The following is a 17854-nucleotide window of genomic DNA, read 5'->3' as shown; positions in this document are numbered from 1 at the left end:
TATAACTAAATATAGTTTATTCAGCTTTTATTCTAACTACACTTTGTCATCCACTAGATGGAAGCAGAGGGTAAATTGTAAAGTTGGGGAGTGCCAGATTGGGCACTGTTCAAATACCTATTTTTTTTAGACCTAGTGCCACTGTAAATGGTGTTCATATTTTGCCACAAATATCCAGAACTCCCTCCTTCCTCAGAAACTCATAACTGTCTCAAAAGTTAACATATGGTTCTGATTAAAATGCTGTAGCGCTCTGAAATGTGCTGTGCAAATAAACTTAATTGATGACCTCTATTACAAAGGTGTTGACCTTTTAACCTATTTTCCTTACTTCACTGAAGACCAGATTTTCAAAATACTCCCAATCTTCTTACTTTGCAAACATTTTCCAAATCTGTCAGACTGTAGGAATATCTGCCTACAGTCCTCTTTAAACTTTATTTCAGAACTAAACTTTTACTTTTAGTTCTGAAATATAGACTATTCCTAGACCTTTATTTTGTTTTGGATGGAGAAAACGAATCTTGAGCTTTACTTTCAAGCATACAGTGGAAGGATTTGAGTCAAAACTGACTATTCATTTTGATTTCATTTACACGGACAAAGCACACCGTTCCATCTGAAGAAACACAAACTAAGATCATGACACTGCTACAACCACATTTCACTCTAAGTGTAGTGTTCCTTTTGTAAATATACGAATATATCACAGAAATTATTTTTTAAAAAGCAATTATTACATAGTTCTGTGTCATATAAGGAATTTATTTAATAAAGGTAGTGCGTAGGACAAACATTGCAGGTTGACCAAGCAGAAGTGTGGCTCTGTTTGATCGTGTTAGTCATTTCGATATTGATTATGCAAGACCTATGAAGAAAATTCTGAAATATTCCAAAGTGAGTAAAGTAAAACTATCAATTCAAATTAAATTAATGATTTCCAAATGTAACAATTTTATGATGCAATTAATAAATCATCCCCCTTTAACCTTTGTGCGATTTTAACATTCTGTTTACTCCCCTTTTCTTGCAGATCAAAAATGACCCACCCTACCCAAACCCTAAAATAAAGCAAATTAATTGAATTTTTAAATCCAAAATCTATTTTGCATGATGAAACAATCTGTTATTTATCAATTCAACTCAATGTAATTCATTTTTAACATGTATTTTTGTGACATAATACAAAAAGACAATCAACAGTATTACACTTTTTTTCTTTTTACCACAAACCAAGTGTCATAACAGTTCTCTTTTACGCAGTAAAGTTTTTTTTTTATCGTAATTCTATAAGTGTGAAGTAATTACTTCTGAATTCATTATACTGAAAGGGAAAAAAGTCAACAATTTGGAATTTTTTGCAAAGCTCATTCTTTTATTTTTTTTAACAAAAAATTATAATGAGACCTCTCGTAAAACAACAAAATAAAATGTTGCTTGATTCTGTGAACAATTTTCAACATCAGCTCTTATGTTGATGTTGAACAACTTCAGCATCTTATGTTGAGTAACATAAGATGTTGAACATCATGCAAAATTATATGAGATGTTAAACATAAGATGAAGAACATCTTCATGAGATGAACATCATCCCATGAAGGTGTTCTTATGCTGAGCATCCTCAACACAAGATGAAGAATATTTTCTGTTCAACATAAGGTGTTGAACTTAAGATGAAGAACATCCCTATGAGATGAAGATGCTCTTATGTTGATCATCTTCAACATAATATGAAGAACATCCTATGCTTAACATCCTATGTTGAACACAGAATGTTGCACACAACATGTTTGTTGTGTTGAACGTTTTGGTGAAGAACATCTTCATAGCATGAAGATAGCGTGAAGATGTTCTTCACCATATGAAGAATCTCCTACCTTGAACATCTTCAGCACAAGAATTTGTTCAACATAAGATGTTCAACATCTTATGCTGAAGATTCCATGAACAGTATGTGCAAATGTACAACGTAGCACCTGTTGGGCAGTGAAACATCTACTCATGGCTTTAGCAAGGAACCAACTAGGGGTACTCATATTCAGCATCCCTTCATATCCTCTATCCATTTCCATCCATCCATTTTCTAACACCCTTGTCCCTAGTGGAGTCGGGAGGGGTGCTGGTGCCTATCTCCCGCAAACATTTCGGGCGAGAGGTGGGGTACATCCTGGACAGGTCGTCCGTCTGTTGCAGGGCCATATTCTCTATACCTTATTTATTTTTATTATGTCTGAGATTTTTTTTGTTGTGTTTGGGAGCTTGATGTGAGGGGTTAGCTGCAGATTGAGAGTGCAGGTGCAGGTAAAATGCAAGTTCAATTCGTACACCAATCTAGTTTCTTTCATATGCGCGTGTATGTGCATGTGTGTGTGGGGGACGACGGGTGGGTGTGTGTGTGGGGGTGTGGGTGCGCGTGTGCGTGTGTGTGTGTGTGTATTAGAGAGGATTTGTGTGTGGCCTTTGAACTCTTTTTCTGGTGTTTTAAATGTTTTTTTAATTCACAGGTCAAAATGACCCATAAGACAATCCTTGTACCCTAGTGGTGTACAGCCCACATGGAAATGTAAACAAAAAAAAGTATTACATTTTCTAATGATGGGATCAATTTAGAAAAAGTCATAAAATTTCAAGTCAGAAAACATGCTAGTGGGTCACTTTTGACCCGCAAGACAGCACAAGGGTTAAATGATTATAGATGAAATAAAGCTGGCTACTTTTTCTTTATCAATGAAATCTTGTCTACATTATTATTATTATTATTTATTTTTATTTTTGCATATTTGCCACTTCATGGCTCCATTCTTAGTTTGAAATGCTGTGCAAACGCGCCAGCGCTAATGCATACTTAGACGGACTTAAAGACCCACGCAGTAGTAACGAAACTGTTCAGACCAAAAGATGATCAGGTGTAGCCAGTCACAGCTGATTACACGCCGCTTTCTCTCGCACCATTTCATTGGCCGGTGCAGCAAATAGGCTGCTGTCTTAGATGGCGGTAATGCACATCTAAAAGTTGCTTGCCAACCGCCATAAAAAAGGAAAAGAAGAAGAAGAAGAAGGCTGCTGTCTTTGCCTCCAAACGACGAGTTATTTAAAAAAGGCGCGACAAAGCAATACTTCACAGACCTCTTCACAGAATTTGCGCAGGGTTGAACGATGGGTAGAGAAAAGGTGAAAAATCCCGCTGTTTGTTTGGCTGCACTTGTTATTCTGACCTGTTACTGGGTGAAAACTACAGACTGCTTTCGACTGAGGAAATCCCAGAGACGAATCGTGCAGAGAGAAACTGGTTTTCCTCCCTCTGGTCGAGTTCAAGAAGGAAACATCGTGTTCGGGAGGGTTTTTGAGGTCCCATATGGAAGCAAAAAGCACTCTAAAAACGCTTCAGTGGATGATGAGACAGATTATCAAGCAGATTTTGCTGGTATGTATTTCACAAATACTCAATAAAAGGAAGGTGTCTCCAGCCTGTACTATAGTTTTGTCTGAATCTAGAGTGACAGTTTTTTTTTTTTGTTTTGTTTTCTTTCCCTTTCCTTCATAGGCTGGTCTCAGCAGGCTGACATGGAAGAGACCTCCCAGGAGAAATGGAAACCCTTAGCAACCTCTCTGCATTGTTTTGGTGACCACATGAAGTTCAGGTCACTTGGACCAGGAGCTTCACAACTTGCAGTGGAGCAAGGTAAAACTAACATGTTCAAAGTAAATTTGTTACTTGGAGTGGATATTGATGTCCCCCCCGCAACCCCCCACTCCACAGCACATGAGCCCCCGGTGCCTCTTTCCATGGTCCCTCCAAAATGTGGCTACAGAATGCATGGGAACTCGATGGCATTTGTTCTGATGGCTCCGTATGATGGCTGCAACATGATTCAGCAGGTATCCCATAATTTACTCTAAAATGGTTTGTGTTAAAGTAAAACTGTCTTGCTTAACTTTGCAAGATGTCAGGATAAATTTCTGAACTTGGAGATTTCTTATGCAGTTACTGCTTTGCATAAAACTTAATGAAATAAGCAAATGTTTTTGGGTTTTTTTTTATCACAAGGGAGGAAATTACATGCTACCACTACTCTGGCAAGGCCATCCTCTGTCTCTGTTATGTCCCAAACGTGCAAGAACTCAGGTTCCCCTGATGCCGCAGGTTCCCCAGATGCCGCAGGTTCCCCAGATGCTCAGCCAGCCTTACTTTGACTTTTATTCTCATCTCTTGCCTGCACCGGCTGAACCTGCAAAACCTGTGCCACAACTTCCAAAACTTCCCTTACACCTGTACTTCTACCCTTTCCCACCTCAGACGACTGCCCCACCACCTACCACATCAGTACCTAAAGTCCCATATCCTCAGATTCCCTTTCCACCATATTTCCCTGTCCCATACTGGCCTCAATTTCCAGAATTTCCTCCCTTCTTGCCTTATCCAACTGAAAAACCTCCAAAGTCTCCAACTTCAGGACAGAAGACGACAGCAATTTCATCTAAAACTACAGAGGCTCCTGCACCTACCCAGGGTCCTTCTGATGCCCCTGCACAGTTGTATCCCATGGAGTACCTACCTGTTGTTCCAAATGAACATTTTCCTCACATGTTTTATTCTCATAAAGGCTAGTGTGAAGCTTTAAAATAAATTTTTGAAAACACAACTTGTGATTTGTTTGTGTTCAAGTAAATGCATACCGACATGGGGGTATTTCAATGCTTCCCCAAAAGCCTAACAAGCTGGGGATGTTGTGATTAATTTTGCACACTAAAAATTAAACTTACTGTGGGTGGATTAAATGAAGTATTTTCAAAATTGATCAATCTCACTGCAATTCATAGATATCTATCTTAAGGCCAATGAAACATGGCTCAGCTCTCAAGTTGATGAAGTCCTACTTCTGATAGGATTATGTGGAACAAGGCTTTTTTTTTTTTCTAATTTAAAAAAACAATCTGAAGTTGTATGTGCATTCTACTCAGCCCCACATTCCAATGAAACATGTCTGGGTTTCATTGTAATGGCTCCACTTATAGTGCTCTCTTTATATCTCCAACTGAAATGTCAAAGGGCACATTTACACACACCGATAACAAGGTACTGGATTGTAGCTACAGCTGCCTTTGGACAGGCTGATGGAAGTAAGACTAACTTTTTTTTTTTTGTTTGCCATCTGTTCTTCTGACCAACACAAGGTGGATGAAGTGTCTTGCCCAGGGACACAAATGGACTGGGAATCCAACGACTGCAGGGCAAACTCCCACCATTTTGGGCTACATTCACAATTGTCTTGATGTTCCGTTCAGATTCTTTTGCTGAGTGTTTTTTTTTTTTTTTGGTTTCGTTCATACTAATTAAATGTGACTTGTGAAAGGTTTATGACCACAAAGCGACCCACATGTGCAGAAGAACATAGATGTCACACGGCAGCACACTCTTTATGGATCGACTTAATTTATTTAGCAATGGGAGCAGAAGCACTGTTAAAATCATAACCAGAGGGAAGTTAAAAGAAAAGCACAACTAATAGCAACGGCCTTTATTGTGCCACCGTATTCATGACTGAACACTATTTAATGTATTAGAGCTTTTTCTACAATTACCATATTGAGAAACTTGTTTGAATAGAAAAAAAATCAGAGTTTTTGTATATTGAAATAAATAATCCTACATATTTACAGTTGGAGAGCAATGAGTTACTTTTATTTGTAATTTAAAAAATGTTTGATTTCACAAAACTTTTACTTGAGTAATCTTAAGTAATTCTACTCTTGGGTACAATTGATGGTACAGAGGTCATAGATACATACCCACAGTTTGATACAGGGAGTCTGCTTTTTCTGATCACAGTACGCAAGTGATCTTGTTTAAATGTTAATTTCTATCTGAACTTTGCTGTGCTGTTTGGAGGGCAAGTGAATTTAGAGTATATATACATCAGATATACTCAAATGGCAACATGTCCATGTTGCCATCTGGGGTTTGGTTGGTTTCATAGGCTTTATATTGAGAACAACTGAAATTTAGACCTTGGTTTCTTGTGCCTTTGTTGGTTAATTTATGAATATATTACTTCATTTCTTCACATTTATTTACCCGTGGGTTTATTTCTTTCATTAAATGGGAAACAGTCGTGATCAAAGTGTTCAGTCAGAATATTCATTAAATATTTGGGTTTTTTTACTCTTTGGTCATGTTTTGACTGACTTCTTTTTGCATCTACTTGAGTAAAAACATTTTACAGTTATGCTACTCTTGAGAATAGCTTTCGGGTACCCTACCAATTTTTACAGCTAAAGTTGTTTGAATTGATGCTGATTTGTGTGAGGTCATGGTTTATAATGTTCTTGTCAGCATTAAGATCTTCTTCTTCTTGATTTTAATGGCAGGTGTCATCCAATCATTAAGATCTCTCTTTTGAGCAGATAAATAAACGGTATAATCTGGAGCAGATGCTAAAGAATCACCAGTTGGAACCTAATTGGCAACAGGGGGTGAGCTGTGGCTGATTGGTTGATTCCTTAATTGAATCACCTGGCACTTAGATTGCATGCACTATTTAAAAGGTGGGACTGAGAAGTTATCCATCATACTGAACTGTTGTGTTTCCTTGCTATGATGGAAAGTGGTGCGTGGCGTAGAAAATGGAAAACAATAGCTGCTGCACTGCTCTTGTGTTCTTTAGCACTTGGTCTAACATTTTTTAGCTGGCGAGGATTAACTAAAGCACTTAAATTGGGGAGGAATTCTGAAGTGGAAGATGCTACGTTTACTGGAAAAGAGTTTGAGTCGGCTCCTTCTGTGGCTGTTGGCCCAAACATTGGATTAAATGCCTCCATCCAAGCTGACACCAATGGTAAGCCACTTTTCATGTCTCTAACTGTAATTTACTGACAAACATTTAATGTTTTGTGTGTGTGTGTGACAGAAACTGGCGTGACTACTGGAGATGAATGGCGCACCTCTAACTCTTCGCTTCACTGTGGCCCTAGCAAAATGAAATTCAAAGTGATGGGCCTGGGTGCTGCTGAGCTACAACTGGACATCGGTAGGAGTCTCTGTAGCAATTGTTTAAATTGTCTAAACTTAGTCAGCTGAGTTATTGGGCTTTTCCTTGCAGGCAACTCGGAATATGTACCGCTTAGCCAGGTGCCTGAAGCTTGTGGTATCTTGGTGAACCAGACTAAGCTTGGACTTGTTCTACTTGTTCGTTATGATAGTTGTACAGTTTTACAAGAGGTAAGCCATTTTGCTCCCACTGCCTTATTCTCCAAACTTGCGTCTCTACAGTTGAGTGTAAAAGCACAAGGCATTGTGTAATTTGACCTGTTCCCTGTTTCAGAATGGGACGTACGTCCTCACAATGAGATGGAGGGAGAGTGGCATTAATATAACCTGCACCATGTTTCCAATGGCTGAGGTGAACACAACAGAACCTGCTCTTCCTTTAAAGGATAATTTGTCTCACGAGTCTCTAAGCCTTCATCGTATGAGACGTCATTTAAGATGGCGTCCCATGTATTTTCCTTGTAGTCCATATAAACCTTATCCACTCTGCCTGTATACCCCACCACCTACAACTACTACCACTATGCCTCCTCCCACCACGACCACTGCTGTCACAGCTCGCCCAATTTATAAAAATCCCTACTTCTGGAAAAAACTCTTTGCACTCTACCCACTGTATTCTCACTACCTTAAAGAGCAGAATCATCCCCTGCGATCTTATTACCATGCTTATAGACGTCCAGGATGGCAACTGTATCCCCAAGCAAATCCGAAGCCTCAGGTAGCTAACCACCCCTTCTACCAATTCTTCATGGATTACCTTACTCCCACAGTTCCAACAACTACAGCCAACATGCCAAGCAGTTACTGCCCATATGCTAGAAGGACTGGTCCTTTTGACAGGCTGTTTTTTGCTCCAAGAATGTCATTTGGAAACCACGAAATGCCAGAGGACCAGCAAAATGTGTCTCCACAGATCAGCTCTGGATACCAAAGCCCAGCAAATCCTGACTCTTTCTGGGAGTCATTCCCTTTGCTTTATCACACTGCAAGCCAAGATGATCCAGACCTTGACTGGGAGGACCTAACTCCTAGATAAGTGGCAATGTTCTCCTGTAACAGAAGTTGGACTGTTCTCCTTTTTAGGTGCCTGGGTCTCCTGAGAGTTTAATAAACATGTTTAACTTTGAACAATGTCTTGTCTGGAGAATTTTTGAAGTGAAACTTCATTTATTTCCTTGGTGGTGTTTAAGAGGTTTACAGCTGGGAACTAGAACTCCAGTTCAATATTGTACTGAAAGATACTGTTTACTGGGGTGTACTCAATCAACTGTATGTTTTGAAAATTGGATTTTAAACATGCTAGCCAGTAACATATTGACATCAGGAAGGGAATTGGCTCCAAAATCAACATAACTGGACTAATGCCAGATAATGTCAATTTCCAGATAAGTGGAAATTTTATATTGATTCTAAAACTCGCTGCCTCTACATTTGTTCCAAATTTTGGAGCCTTGACTTCAAAATGTAAAATTTAAGATTTGGTTGACCCTAATTGTTGTAGACATCCATCTCATTGGTCCTTTACAATGTTCAAATTTGAGTAATTTTTAGTTACTATTAGCTATGTGTATCTATATAAAGCTACTTTTGAATTACTAAGTTTAATTCTAATTTACTGATCAGCAGGTGTTTTACTTTATATTGCAAAACATGTGCATGTTCACCCCATTCTGTCTCTTTTTATACATTTCCACATGGCGCTCTTTCCCTTGGGCACCCTCTGATGCTGCATGTGAACGAGGAACATTTACACTTCACTGAAACTGGGCTCATGTGACGGCGAAGAACGTGCAACGCTACACACTCTGGAAACGGAGTACGTCTTTTCTCTGTTTCTCCAGATACAAGAGGAAAAAGAATTCTAAGGAGAATCCTAAATGCCTTCTTTTTAAACAAGATGGATTTAGGTTGGTATACATAATTCAAATATATGAAGAAGCTTTTGGAAGTTGAAGGTATGTTTTTTTTTTTTTAAATCTTAAAATATTGCTTGGATTTCACCTTCAACCCCAAATTTTCAGGACTCTTCTACACAGTTGGCCTTTTTGGAAGAATATGATGTGGATTTGGCAGAAGTAGAAATGTTCAGAGGAGACACACCAGGCCACTGGTGGGAGGACGGTGACAGCAGCAGGGATGCTCAGCACCACGAAGGACGCTGCATGGTTGAGAGCCCCAGCTGGGCTGATGAAGTTCAGGACATCTTGGTACCACAAGCTGAAGGCTGTTACTGTGGGGGACGATCCAGGCTGTCCAGCATCTCTGTGAGTGACCATGTTGTGCGAGTTACTACTTCTCAATACACAAAATAAACTTAAAAGTTAATATGTTCTTGAGAGAAGTTCCCTGTGTAAGCTGGGTATTTTTAGTTCTGCGCAGATGACGGGTGAATGATGATTCAAAATGCTTTGATCGACCCACTGCTTCACTGTGACACAGCACTCTGAGAGCAGAGCGTTTTAGTATGTTTGAGCAGATGCATCATCGGCTTCCTTCTCTCTCTTTTATGGCAGATTGTGCTTTAATCCGTTCACATAAAAACAAACAAAAACTAGAAAGGAAACAAGGAGACAGAAGTTGGACAGAATAGCAGGGCCGTGTTAGTGTTATCTGTTACAGAACCCTTTTCAAATGAAACAGGGCCCCTCTCGTTGTTTTGCCTTCCAGTAATGCAGTCTCATTCGGGAATTAATATATAGTCCGACTCACCTGGAACTCGATTCCTTCACCAAATCTACATATTTTGTTTTTTTATTTTCAGCAAAGGAAAGATGGAGGCTAAATGCAAGTGGGGAAGATGGAGGCACAGATAACAGATCAGGAAAACTGTGGCAGCTCTAACTCTCCCCTCCCTCTCCCACTCTCTACCATTTCTGTCTCCTCTTCTGCTTCCGTCTCTTCCCACACTTTCAACCCCTCCTCCTTTCACTCTCTGCTGCCTCTCCCCTCCCCGTGCTCTCCTCCCTCACTCTCCTCTCCTTGCATGGACCTGCAGTATACGAGAGCTCCACTGCAGTGTAGAGAAGGGCAGAACGGCTGTGTTGGTACGATGCGTTAGAAGATGGTGCATCAGGAGAAACGCGTTTACCAGGTGTGTGGATTTGGGTTTGCGTTGGTGTGGAGATTCTGAGTAAAGTGTTTGACATGATTTTCACAGGTATGGGGGATAGGTATCTGCGTAATGGGTGTGCAGCTGGAGATGTCAGCCATAATGGATGAGTGGATGTCTGAAAAGGGAGTGGATGTTTTCATGTGATTCCGATTTGTGCATCTCTCAATAGTCTCTCACTTATATTTATATCAATTTAATCTTTATCCGGATTAACATGATTATAAATCATTTTGAGTCATTGTAGTGACACTTGTCTTTTTTTAAATCACATTCTTGAAGGCTAAAAATAGGTTGAGGCGGTTGATGAATGAAACGGCTTCACTGTGTTGTCTGTGCTTTCCATTCCATTCATCAATATGTACTTACTATGTCTCAAGGTGAAATATTATGTTGGTGTGAGGAAGGGGGGGACATCTGGCCATCTGTCGTGGGGAAGCAAAATTGTAAAGTGTCTCACCTGATTCATGCTCTGACATCACATCCTCATCTGAATGTGCGTCACAGAACTTGAGGTGCAGCTTTATAAAATTTTGTGCGAGTCTAACTGAATTTGGAAATGTTTTTTGGTTAAATATTTACAGCCACTGGAGATTATTGTTGTTATTTTGGTGCTAAAAGCAATCTTGAACTCTAATTTGATTCCAAGACTGAAATTAAAGACTTTCTCCAAAATGGAAGGATTCCTCAGCTTTCATACCATACAGGATTAGGATAAAACAAAAGTGTATAAATCTAAATGGAATGACATGAACGCTGAGAGGAGCTAAAGAGTTGAAGCTGTGAACAACGGTAAATGTCTCAAATAACAATGTAAGAGTATGACTGGCCTGATGCATTGAAAACCTTTGTGAGCCCTTACAAACTATTGCTTACCCGAGGGACCCTTGAATATAATTTATGCAACACTTGTTGAGAAATACATCAGCTGATGGCGTTTGAGCTGAGAAAACCTTTTTAGCACATGTGTACAATCTGTAAAGTCGCTAGACTTTGTAATTTTTCAAACAGTGCGAAAATGTAAAGCACAATTCAATGTTATATAGAAAAATCAAGAAAAGAGTTCCATCTAGTGGACGTTTGACTCTCCAACAGGGAATTTAGATTTTTAATATATTTGTGGGTTTTGCTTCAATTAAAAATCAAAACTGCATTTACCACAGGTTTTTGTTTAAATAATATGAGTCTTTAAAATGGCAAAGAAAAGAAATAAAGATGAAGAAAAATGTAGACATTAATCCAATTCACATAAAGATGAATTAATGAATAAATCAAAATAAACACACAAATTGTAGAAGAAAAATACATATATTATGTATTCTTGCCTTTCTGCTGCTTTTTAATTTTTTGTCATTTTTTGAAAGTCTTGATGCAACACAAAATAAAGTTAATAATTTTGATATTCATTCATGACAGCAGCTCAGATCTGACTTCTTGTGATTACCAGTCTATGGAGAGGCATCTGAAAAACTGAAAAACTCAGATCTTTATCATTTAAATCACTGAATAATTGTCTACCAAACATAATCTCTTGAAAGGGTAAAAACACTATTTTTGAAACCTTTAACCATCCCTAATATTATTGCTAGTAAGCCTTTATAGCTGTAAGCAATCACTTCAGTCCCTGCTAATGTCTAGGGCAGATGAGTGGATGTGGCAGTGTAGCAGCCACACTTTTATTAATATCCTTTATCACTCATGCGTGCTTCTTTTTTTTTTTTTTCCTGGTAGGCTCAGAGGAATGAGAGAGAGTCAATCAGGCAGAAACTTGCCCTTGGCAGTTTCTATGACGACGAGCCTGTCATCTATACCAGCTGCAGCAAGAGCACCCCATCCTCTCGGTAGGTTTCAGTCTGTCTGTGAGTGTGTTTGGTTTGAGTTTGATCAATGTGCCTTTTTTACTAAATCTAACAGAATTACTGCTCTGAAAATGTCGGTATATTAACTTGAGAAAGGGGTAGGATAGCATTAATATTTTGTAAAAGTTTATTTTTTTAAGTATCCAGGTATTCAACATATATTACAAAAGGCTATAATAAAACTCCTGATATTTTGGTTCAGTTTTGATTTGTCACCCCAACATTGTCAGTGACCAACATGTGGTCACCTCTTTTTTTTTTTTTTTTTTACCAGGACTTCCCTATTAAGAACTGACTTTTCAAAACCACAACAAAAACATATCAATATAAAAATGTGCTAACTCACAGTGTTACTTTCTGTGCAAAAACAGAGACAAGCATAAAAAGAAACATTAAAATGCTGATCCGACACAACAAATAAGAAGTTAAAACATGACAGAAAAAAGCTGATAAAGTAATAGTTGAACTTTACTTGAACGATGTTGCAAATAGTCATATTCCTCAGTCCTGATTAAAAGAAGCCAACAGTTTCTTCATATAGTTTTCAGGGTTTTTTTTTTCCAGAGCTGCAGGGCATATGAACTAGATGCTGCCACTCATTGTTCAGTTCTGGTCCTCAATGAGAGCTCCATTTGTGCAGATTAATATTTTAAAAGCAGAGCAAAAGTGAGTACTAATAAAAACACAAAATCCTTTATAGTAATGATTCACATTCCTAGTATACCTAAAGTATTCTGCTACTTTTTGACAAACCTATGCTATAGGTTCTTCCATCCATCCAACACGTTTATCCTATAAGGATACTACTTATCATAGTGTGTTGGATTTATCAGAGGGGTTAGCTCCAACGTCCTCAGAGGATAAACATGTTGGTACAGTGGCCAACTGAGCCTCCATGCAGTGCCAGCAGTCTGTGGAAATGTATTTTGAATTAGTGTGAGGAGCAGCTGCATAACTTAGAAGAAAATGTTAAAATAAAAATGGTTGGATTCTGTTTGGTTTAACAGACAGGAAGTGTAAAACAGAAAGTAAAATGCTTCCTGTAAGGACAGATTCACTTCAAGGAGACAGACAGGAATTGGATTAAATGCCTCTTCCCTCCAAGAAAAGCAGAACAAAGAGGTTGGAGTTCGGGAAAAACTGGTATAAGTCACAGGGTTTATAGTTACCCTCTGACATTTTGCAGAGGACAATATTCTGATCGTGGCATCAAGTTCAGTAAACATTGCCCGTACCTTTACGCTAGGCTAACTTAAAAAAATAAAACTAAGTTTGTTTTGCTTGTCAATCATCCTTTGTGTCACATTTCCAGTTATGTTTTCCACAGCCTTCCCTTCTCTTCTTTTTTTTTTTGTCAGTTAAGACAAAAGCCTTAACAACACAGCCTCATTGGTTTTATTTACATAGTAACATGATGGCTGTTACTATCCCCCAAAACTGACATTTCACATTTGTAATTGAGGTTTTGGATACCACAAAAGGCGTGCAGTGGAATGAGTTGGTTGACATCACGGCCAATAACACCCACAAAAAAGAAAAAAACTCATAACACCTGTGACAGTACTGTTTCGTCATTTCTGGTCAACAACAGCCTTGACCTCTTGTAACTTCTAGACACTATTTTACACCCTGTTTACCTTATTTAAACCACACCTGCCTTCTGACCCAGAGATTCTTTCTCGTTAGCTTGAGGAAGCGCTCTGTGAAAAGAGAAGTGATCCGTGATGCAATCCATTAAACTGGGATTGTGGTATATGAGCCACGTGACCCCCAATATAGATACGTTATCATAGGGTTTAGCTCTAAGTGGAAATTCCAGCTCCACCTCATCTTGTTTGTGGGCTGTATAACAAATTGTTCTGATCCTGGTTGTTGAGAGGTTTCCTTTCAGTAGGGGGTGCCGTGGTGAGATATTGAATGAATAGCGCATTTATTGGTTTGGAAAAGCTGTGGTTGGGGACACTGTGAGGTAACTAGCTTAGCTTTTTTGTTTTTTTGATAATTACTTTCAATTTCATTCCCTCCTAATGCTTATCGTGATTTGTTTTAGATCCTGGGAATTCAATTAAGGCCCTGCATACTCTTAATTATTCCTGATTAATCAATTAATTAGCTTTAACATGTATTTATTTACTTTTTTTTTTTTGCAATCTACGTTCTACAGCTTGGGCCAAATTTGTTGATGTTGTATTCAAAGACAACCATGGTAAAAAAAAAAGCTACTACTTGTGGATCTATTCAGAAACGGTTCTTTTTCACTTTTTTTATTTAAACATCTCATTTTAATTTAGTGTCTTGATGGGTTTTAATCATTAGATATGCAGAATTGTTGTTTTGGGTCTTTACATAGACATCAATCCCCCAAACGTTTGAGGTTTTATTGCTGTCTTGTGAAAAAACAAAATGAAAGAACACACATGGAATTAAAAGTTTTCCCTTTTAACTCTAAGTTTGGTGTCGACTAAAAACCTTCTTATTTTTCCTCTCAGGCTGCAGAGCGGGGTGAATCTGCAGGTTTGCTTTGTCAACGACAGCAGCAGTGACAAAGACAGTGATGCTGAGGACAGTAGGACCGAGACCAGCTTGGACACACCGCTGTCACCGATGGTATGCACCAGCAGATACTCCCTAGGCGTCTGTTTCTCGTGTCCAGCTCCTCTCGTGCATCACAAGCGCATTAAAATGCACCCTGGCTGCTGCAACTTTTCACTAATTCCCTTACTTCCTGTGCAGAGCAAGCAGAGTTCATCACTATCAGACCGGGACACGGCAGAAGAGGACTCGGATCCGTTGGACGACTGCAGCGGCTTCTGGCGGGTGCAGAGAAGGCTGCAGGAGGAGGCACGGGTGGCGCTGGCACTGGCTCGACCCATGGCTCGCATGCAGGTGGAGGTGGAGAGGCAAATCCAGCTGCACAGACGTTCGCCTGTTGCCGACCTGGTTAGTCAGCGAGAAAGAGATAAGATTTACTGCTACACCTTTATAAGACAATAAAAGATCCACAGCAAATGAAAAGGGGAAACTAGATGGATGGTTGCTCTTACAGTAAACACAATAAAGATGCCATTAGGGACTTGCTGGACTTCAGTAAACTGTCAATTGTCTGGTTTGTGTGTGTGATGCAAGAGAAAGCCCCTGGTAAGTGAAGGTCAGCAAGTTTGTCCCACTTTTTATAGATGGGGAATATTTGCAAGGCCCATTTAAAGTTGATGAATTCTTGAAAACAACTCGATTTTGTACTGTTCTGATGCACAGCAATTTGTTTGTATGCGTCTTTCAGCTCCCTCATCTGCCCCACATCAGTGAGGGGTTGGTGAAATGGAACCTGAAGCATGGGGACATGAGGGATATGAGTCTGGGACAGCTGCAAGTCATAACAAATGACTTACACTCACAAATTCAGAGTGAGTAGTCCCAACAACACTAGCATGCATGCAAGCTGTTAGAAACCTGAGAAATGGGAGTTTCTCAAAATTTTGACCTTCCAAATTTTGTGGTTATGTCAATGATATTTAAAGGCAGTCATATCGTAATTTGCTCTGGTACTTTAGTGGGCAACATATTAGTAAAACAAAATTATTATCAGTTGGCACTATTTAGGGGCTTTCTGAAATATAACATTTTGATCATCTTATGCAGATCTAAACGAGGAGCTGGTGCAGTTGTTACTAATGAGGGATGAGCTGCATGTGGAACAAGATGCTATGCTGGTGGACATAGAGGACCTAACCAGGTATTCTTCCACTTGTAGCAGAGAGCCAATGTTTCAAATTAGTGAATTTACGTATCTTTGACTTTTGTTCTTTTTTTTTGCTACAGGCATGCGCACAGCCATCAGCGGCACCAAACAGAGAAAGCGGTCTCTAAATAAACATCCTATCCACACGTGTCCGTTTGCACGCCATCCACCCTCCCATGCCAGACTGTTGCTGGTGTTTTGTGTTTTTACTAACTCGAGCCATGGTCATGATGTTTGGAAACCCCCCCCCAAAAAAGCCTATAGCATGAACACGCATGCAGTTTATCGTATCGCGTGACTCAGTCTAAAAAGCCCCAAACCAAAGTCAAAAGAGAATGAGGTCAGTAATTTAAAATGGGCACAAATGAGTTGGTGCAGGCTTCTCATTCCCACTAAAGATAAGTCATGTTGTATAATTCTTTGGATGGGGGAATCCTGTTGCCCCGTTTCTACAGTATTCTTGTTGTTCTTTTAACATTTGGTGAATTTTGCACAGCACTCTCATTTTTGGGAACAACTCTCTTGTTTTGCCTTTCATCTTAGGACTGAATTAATTTAAACCTCTCAATGTGGCACACCAAACACTTGATTTTGTTGATGTGCTCTGTGTATTTGTAAAGTGTATCATTTATTCCACTATGAGCACTGTATCAAAGCTGTTTCATTACTGAAATTCACTTTTAGCACCTGCTTGCAACATAGTTTACCATTTTGTTTCTATCGATAGTGTAAGAACATCAAGATAGTTTAATAAAAAAAAAAAAAAAAAATGGAGTCAAATAAAAGTACAAACCTCCGGATAGGAAATATGCAAAATCATGTTTTATGCTTTATTTGCTTATGCCGACCATAAAACATGTCAGTTACATATTAACACATAAGAGTCAGAGAATAATCTATTTTATGTGTGTACATGTCAAAAGAGACTTTATTTAAAGAATGATTAAATTGATTAGATGTTTGGTGTTTCCACACTCAGCTTTCTAAGAATGTCTATTCACACAAAGATGAACTTTATATTGTTTGCTTCATTAAGAAATGTACTGTACAATGATTGTAATAACAAATCCAGTAATAAATGTTTCAATTGTGAACTGTTGTGAGCTGCATTCAATTGGATTTCAGAGGAATTTGTGCTTTGGCTGTCTCGCGCTCCTCAGAAAGCGCTAATAGAATGTGCGATTTCCTGGAAACCGAAAGGCAGAGTGATGTCAACGCTCATTAACACATTTATTTTCTACTTTTAAAAACCAGCCACTGCTGGGTTTTTATCTTCATTCACACATTCACACTTCTGACTGTGTGACAATTTTTGAAAAAGAGTTACAGGAAGCACGCGGGAAACCACTCTGATGAAAATAATTAGGTATCCTACAAAAAAATGACATCAGAGGTTCTTAATAAATGGCAACTAGGGAAAATTGGACTGAAAATCAGACTAGTTACAACAGTGATTATAGCTAGAAGAAGACACTTTTGATTCAATATTTCATGGACTCAACAATACTGCTTGAAAAGACACAGATAAACAAAAAGAATGAGAACAATATCTCGTAAGAAGCCATAGGAAAACCAAATTTAGCTTCAAAGATTCATTTATACCATATTTTATTGAATTTAATTATTTTTAAAAATGTAGTTATGTAATGTAACAAAGAACCGTTATTATACAAATACTGTACTGTATAGAACATAACTTATAAGAAATTTGACTTTGCAATTTGACGCCCCGAGCAAGGAGGAACCAAGAACATAACCTCTCACACAGACTATTCATCTTGTTCACCAGTGCAGATACTGATTTCTGGTCGAGAGGAAATCTGGCCTGTAACCTACTGTCAGCATGTGACTTTATCTGGCAAAATAAATGTGAACTACTACTGAGAAGAATAGAGATCAATAATTTAGACATAACACCAGTTGTGTCTAATGAGACTAATACTTTGAAGCAAGAAAGGACGTAGTTATTACCACGTTGTGACGGCAGTTATCAAGGAAAGGCTGCTTGTTGGGACAGCATTTCGAGAGAACGTTACAAGAAAAAAGTGTAACAGAGTGACAGGCATTCAGTCTTATTTGATCAATTAAACTATGAA

The 17854-nt window shown here is 38.8% G+C and overlaps 3 protein-coding genes across 3 annotated transcripts; all 3 read left to right on the top strand.

Moving 5' to 3' along the window:
- The first annotated feature begins 3063 nt into the window (after positions 1-3063).
- On the top strand, positions 3064-4640 carry LOC116721379 (uncharacterized). Its single transcript, XM_032565058.1, has 4 exons — positions 3064-3424; positions 3545-3682; positions 3761-3879; positions 4049-4640. Exons 1-4 carry the CDS (start codon positions 3157-3159, stop codon positions 4607-4609), a joined length of 1086 nt encoding a protein of 361 aa, XP_032420949.1. The 5' UTR covers positions 3064-3156; the 3' UTR covers positions 4610-4640.
- A 1665-nt stretch (positions 4641-6305) lies between these two features.
- Positions 6306-8179, top strand: LOC116721368 (uncharacterized). The gene is made up of 4 exons (XM_032565036.1): positions 6306-6836; positions 6909-7028; positions 7101-7219; positions 7323-8179. Exons 1-4 carry the CDS (start codon positions 6596-6598, stop codon positions 8085-8087), a joined length of 1245 nt encoding a protein of 414 aa, XP_032420927.1. The 5' UTR covers positions 6306-6595; the 3' UTR covers positions 8088-8179.
- Positions 8180-9984: 1805 nt separating this feature from the next.
- On the top strand, positions 9985-16852 carry LOC116722276 (schwannomin-interacting protein 1-like). The gene is made up of 7 exons (XM_032566492.1): positions 9985-10142; positions 11892-12001; positions 14509-14626; positions 14753-14959; positions 15300-15423; positions 15659-15752; positions 15839-16852. The coding sequence occupies exons 1-7, from the start codon at positions 10113-10115 to the stop codon at positions 15888-15890; spliced, it is 735 nt and encodes a 244-aa protein (XP_032422383.1). The 5' UTR covers positions 9985-10112; the 3' UTR covers positions 15891-16852.
- Positions 16853-17854: the final 1002 nt, after the last annotated feature.

The sequence above is a fragment of the Xiphophorus hellerii genome, chromosome 6 (genome assembly GCF_003331165.1).
Source record: "Xiphophorus hellerii strain 12219 chromosome 6, Xiphophorus_hellerii-4.1, whole genome shotgun sequence".
NCBI classification, from domain to species: Eukaryota; Metazoa; Chordata; class Actinopteri; order Cyprinodontiformes; family Poeciliidae; genus Xiphophorus; species Xiphophorus hellerii.
Note: the sequence above shows the minus strand (reverse complement) of the source record. Positions and strands in the feature narration are given on the sequence as shown.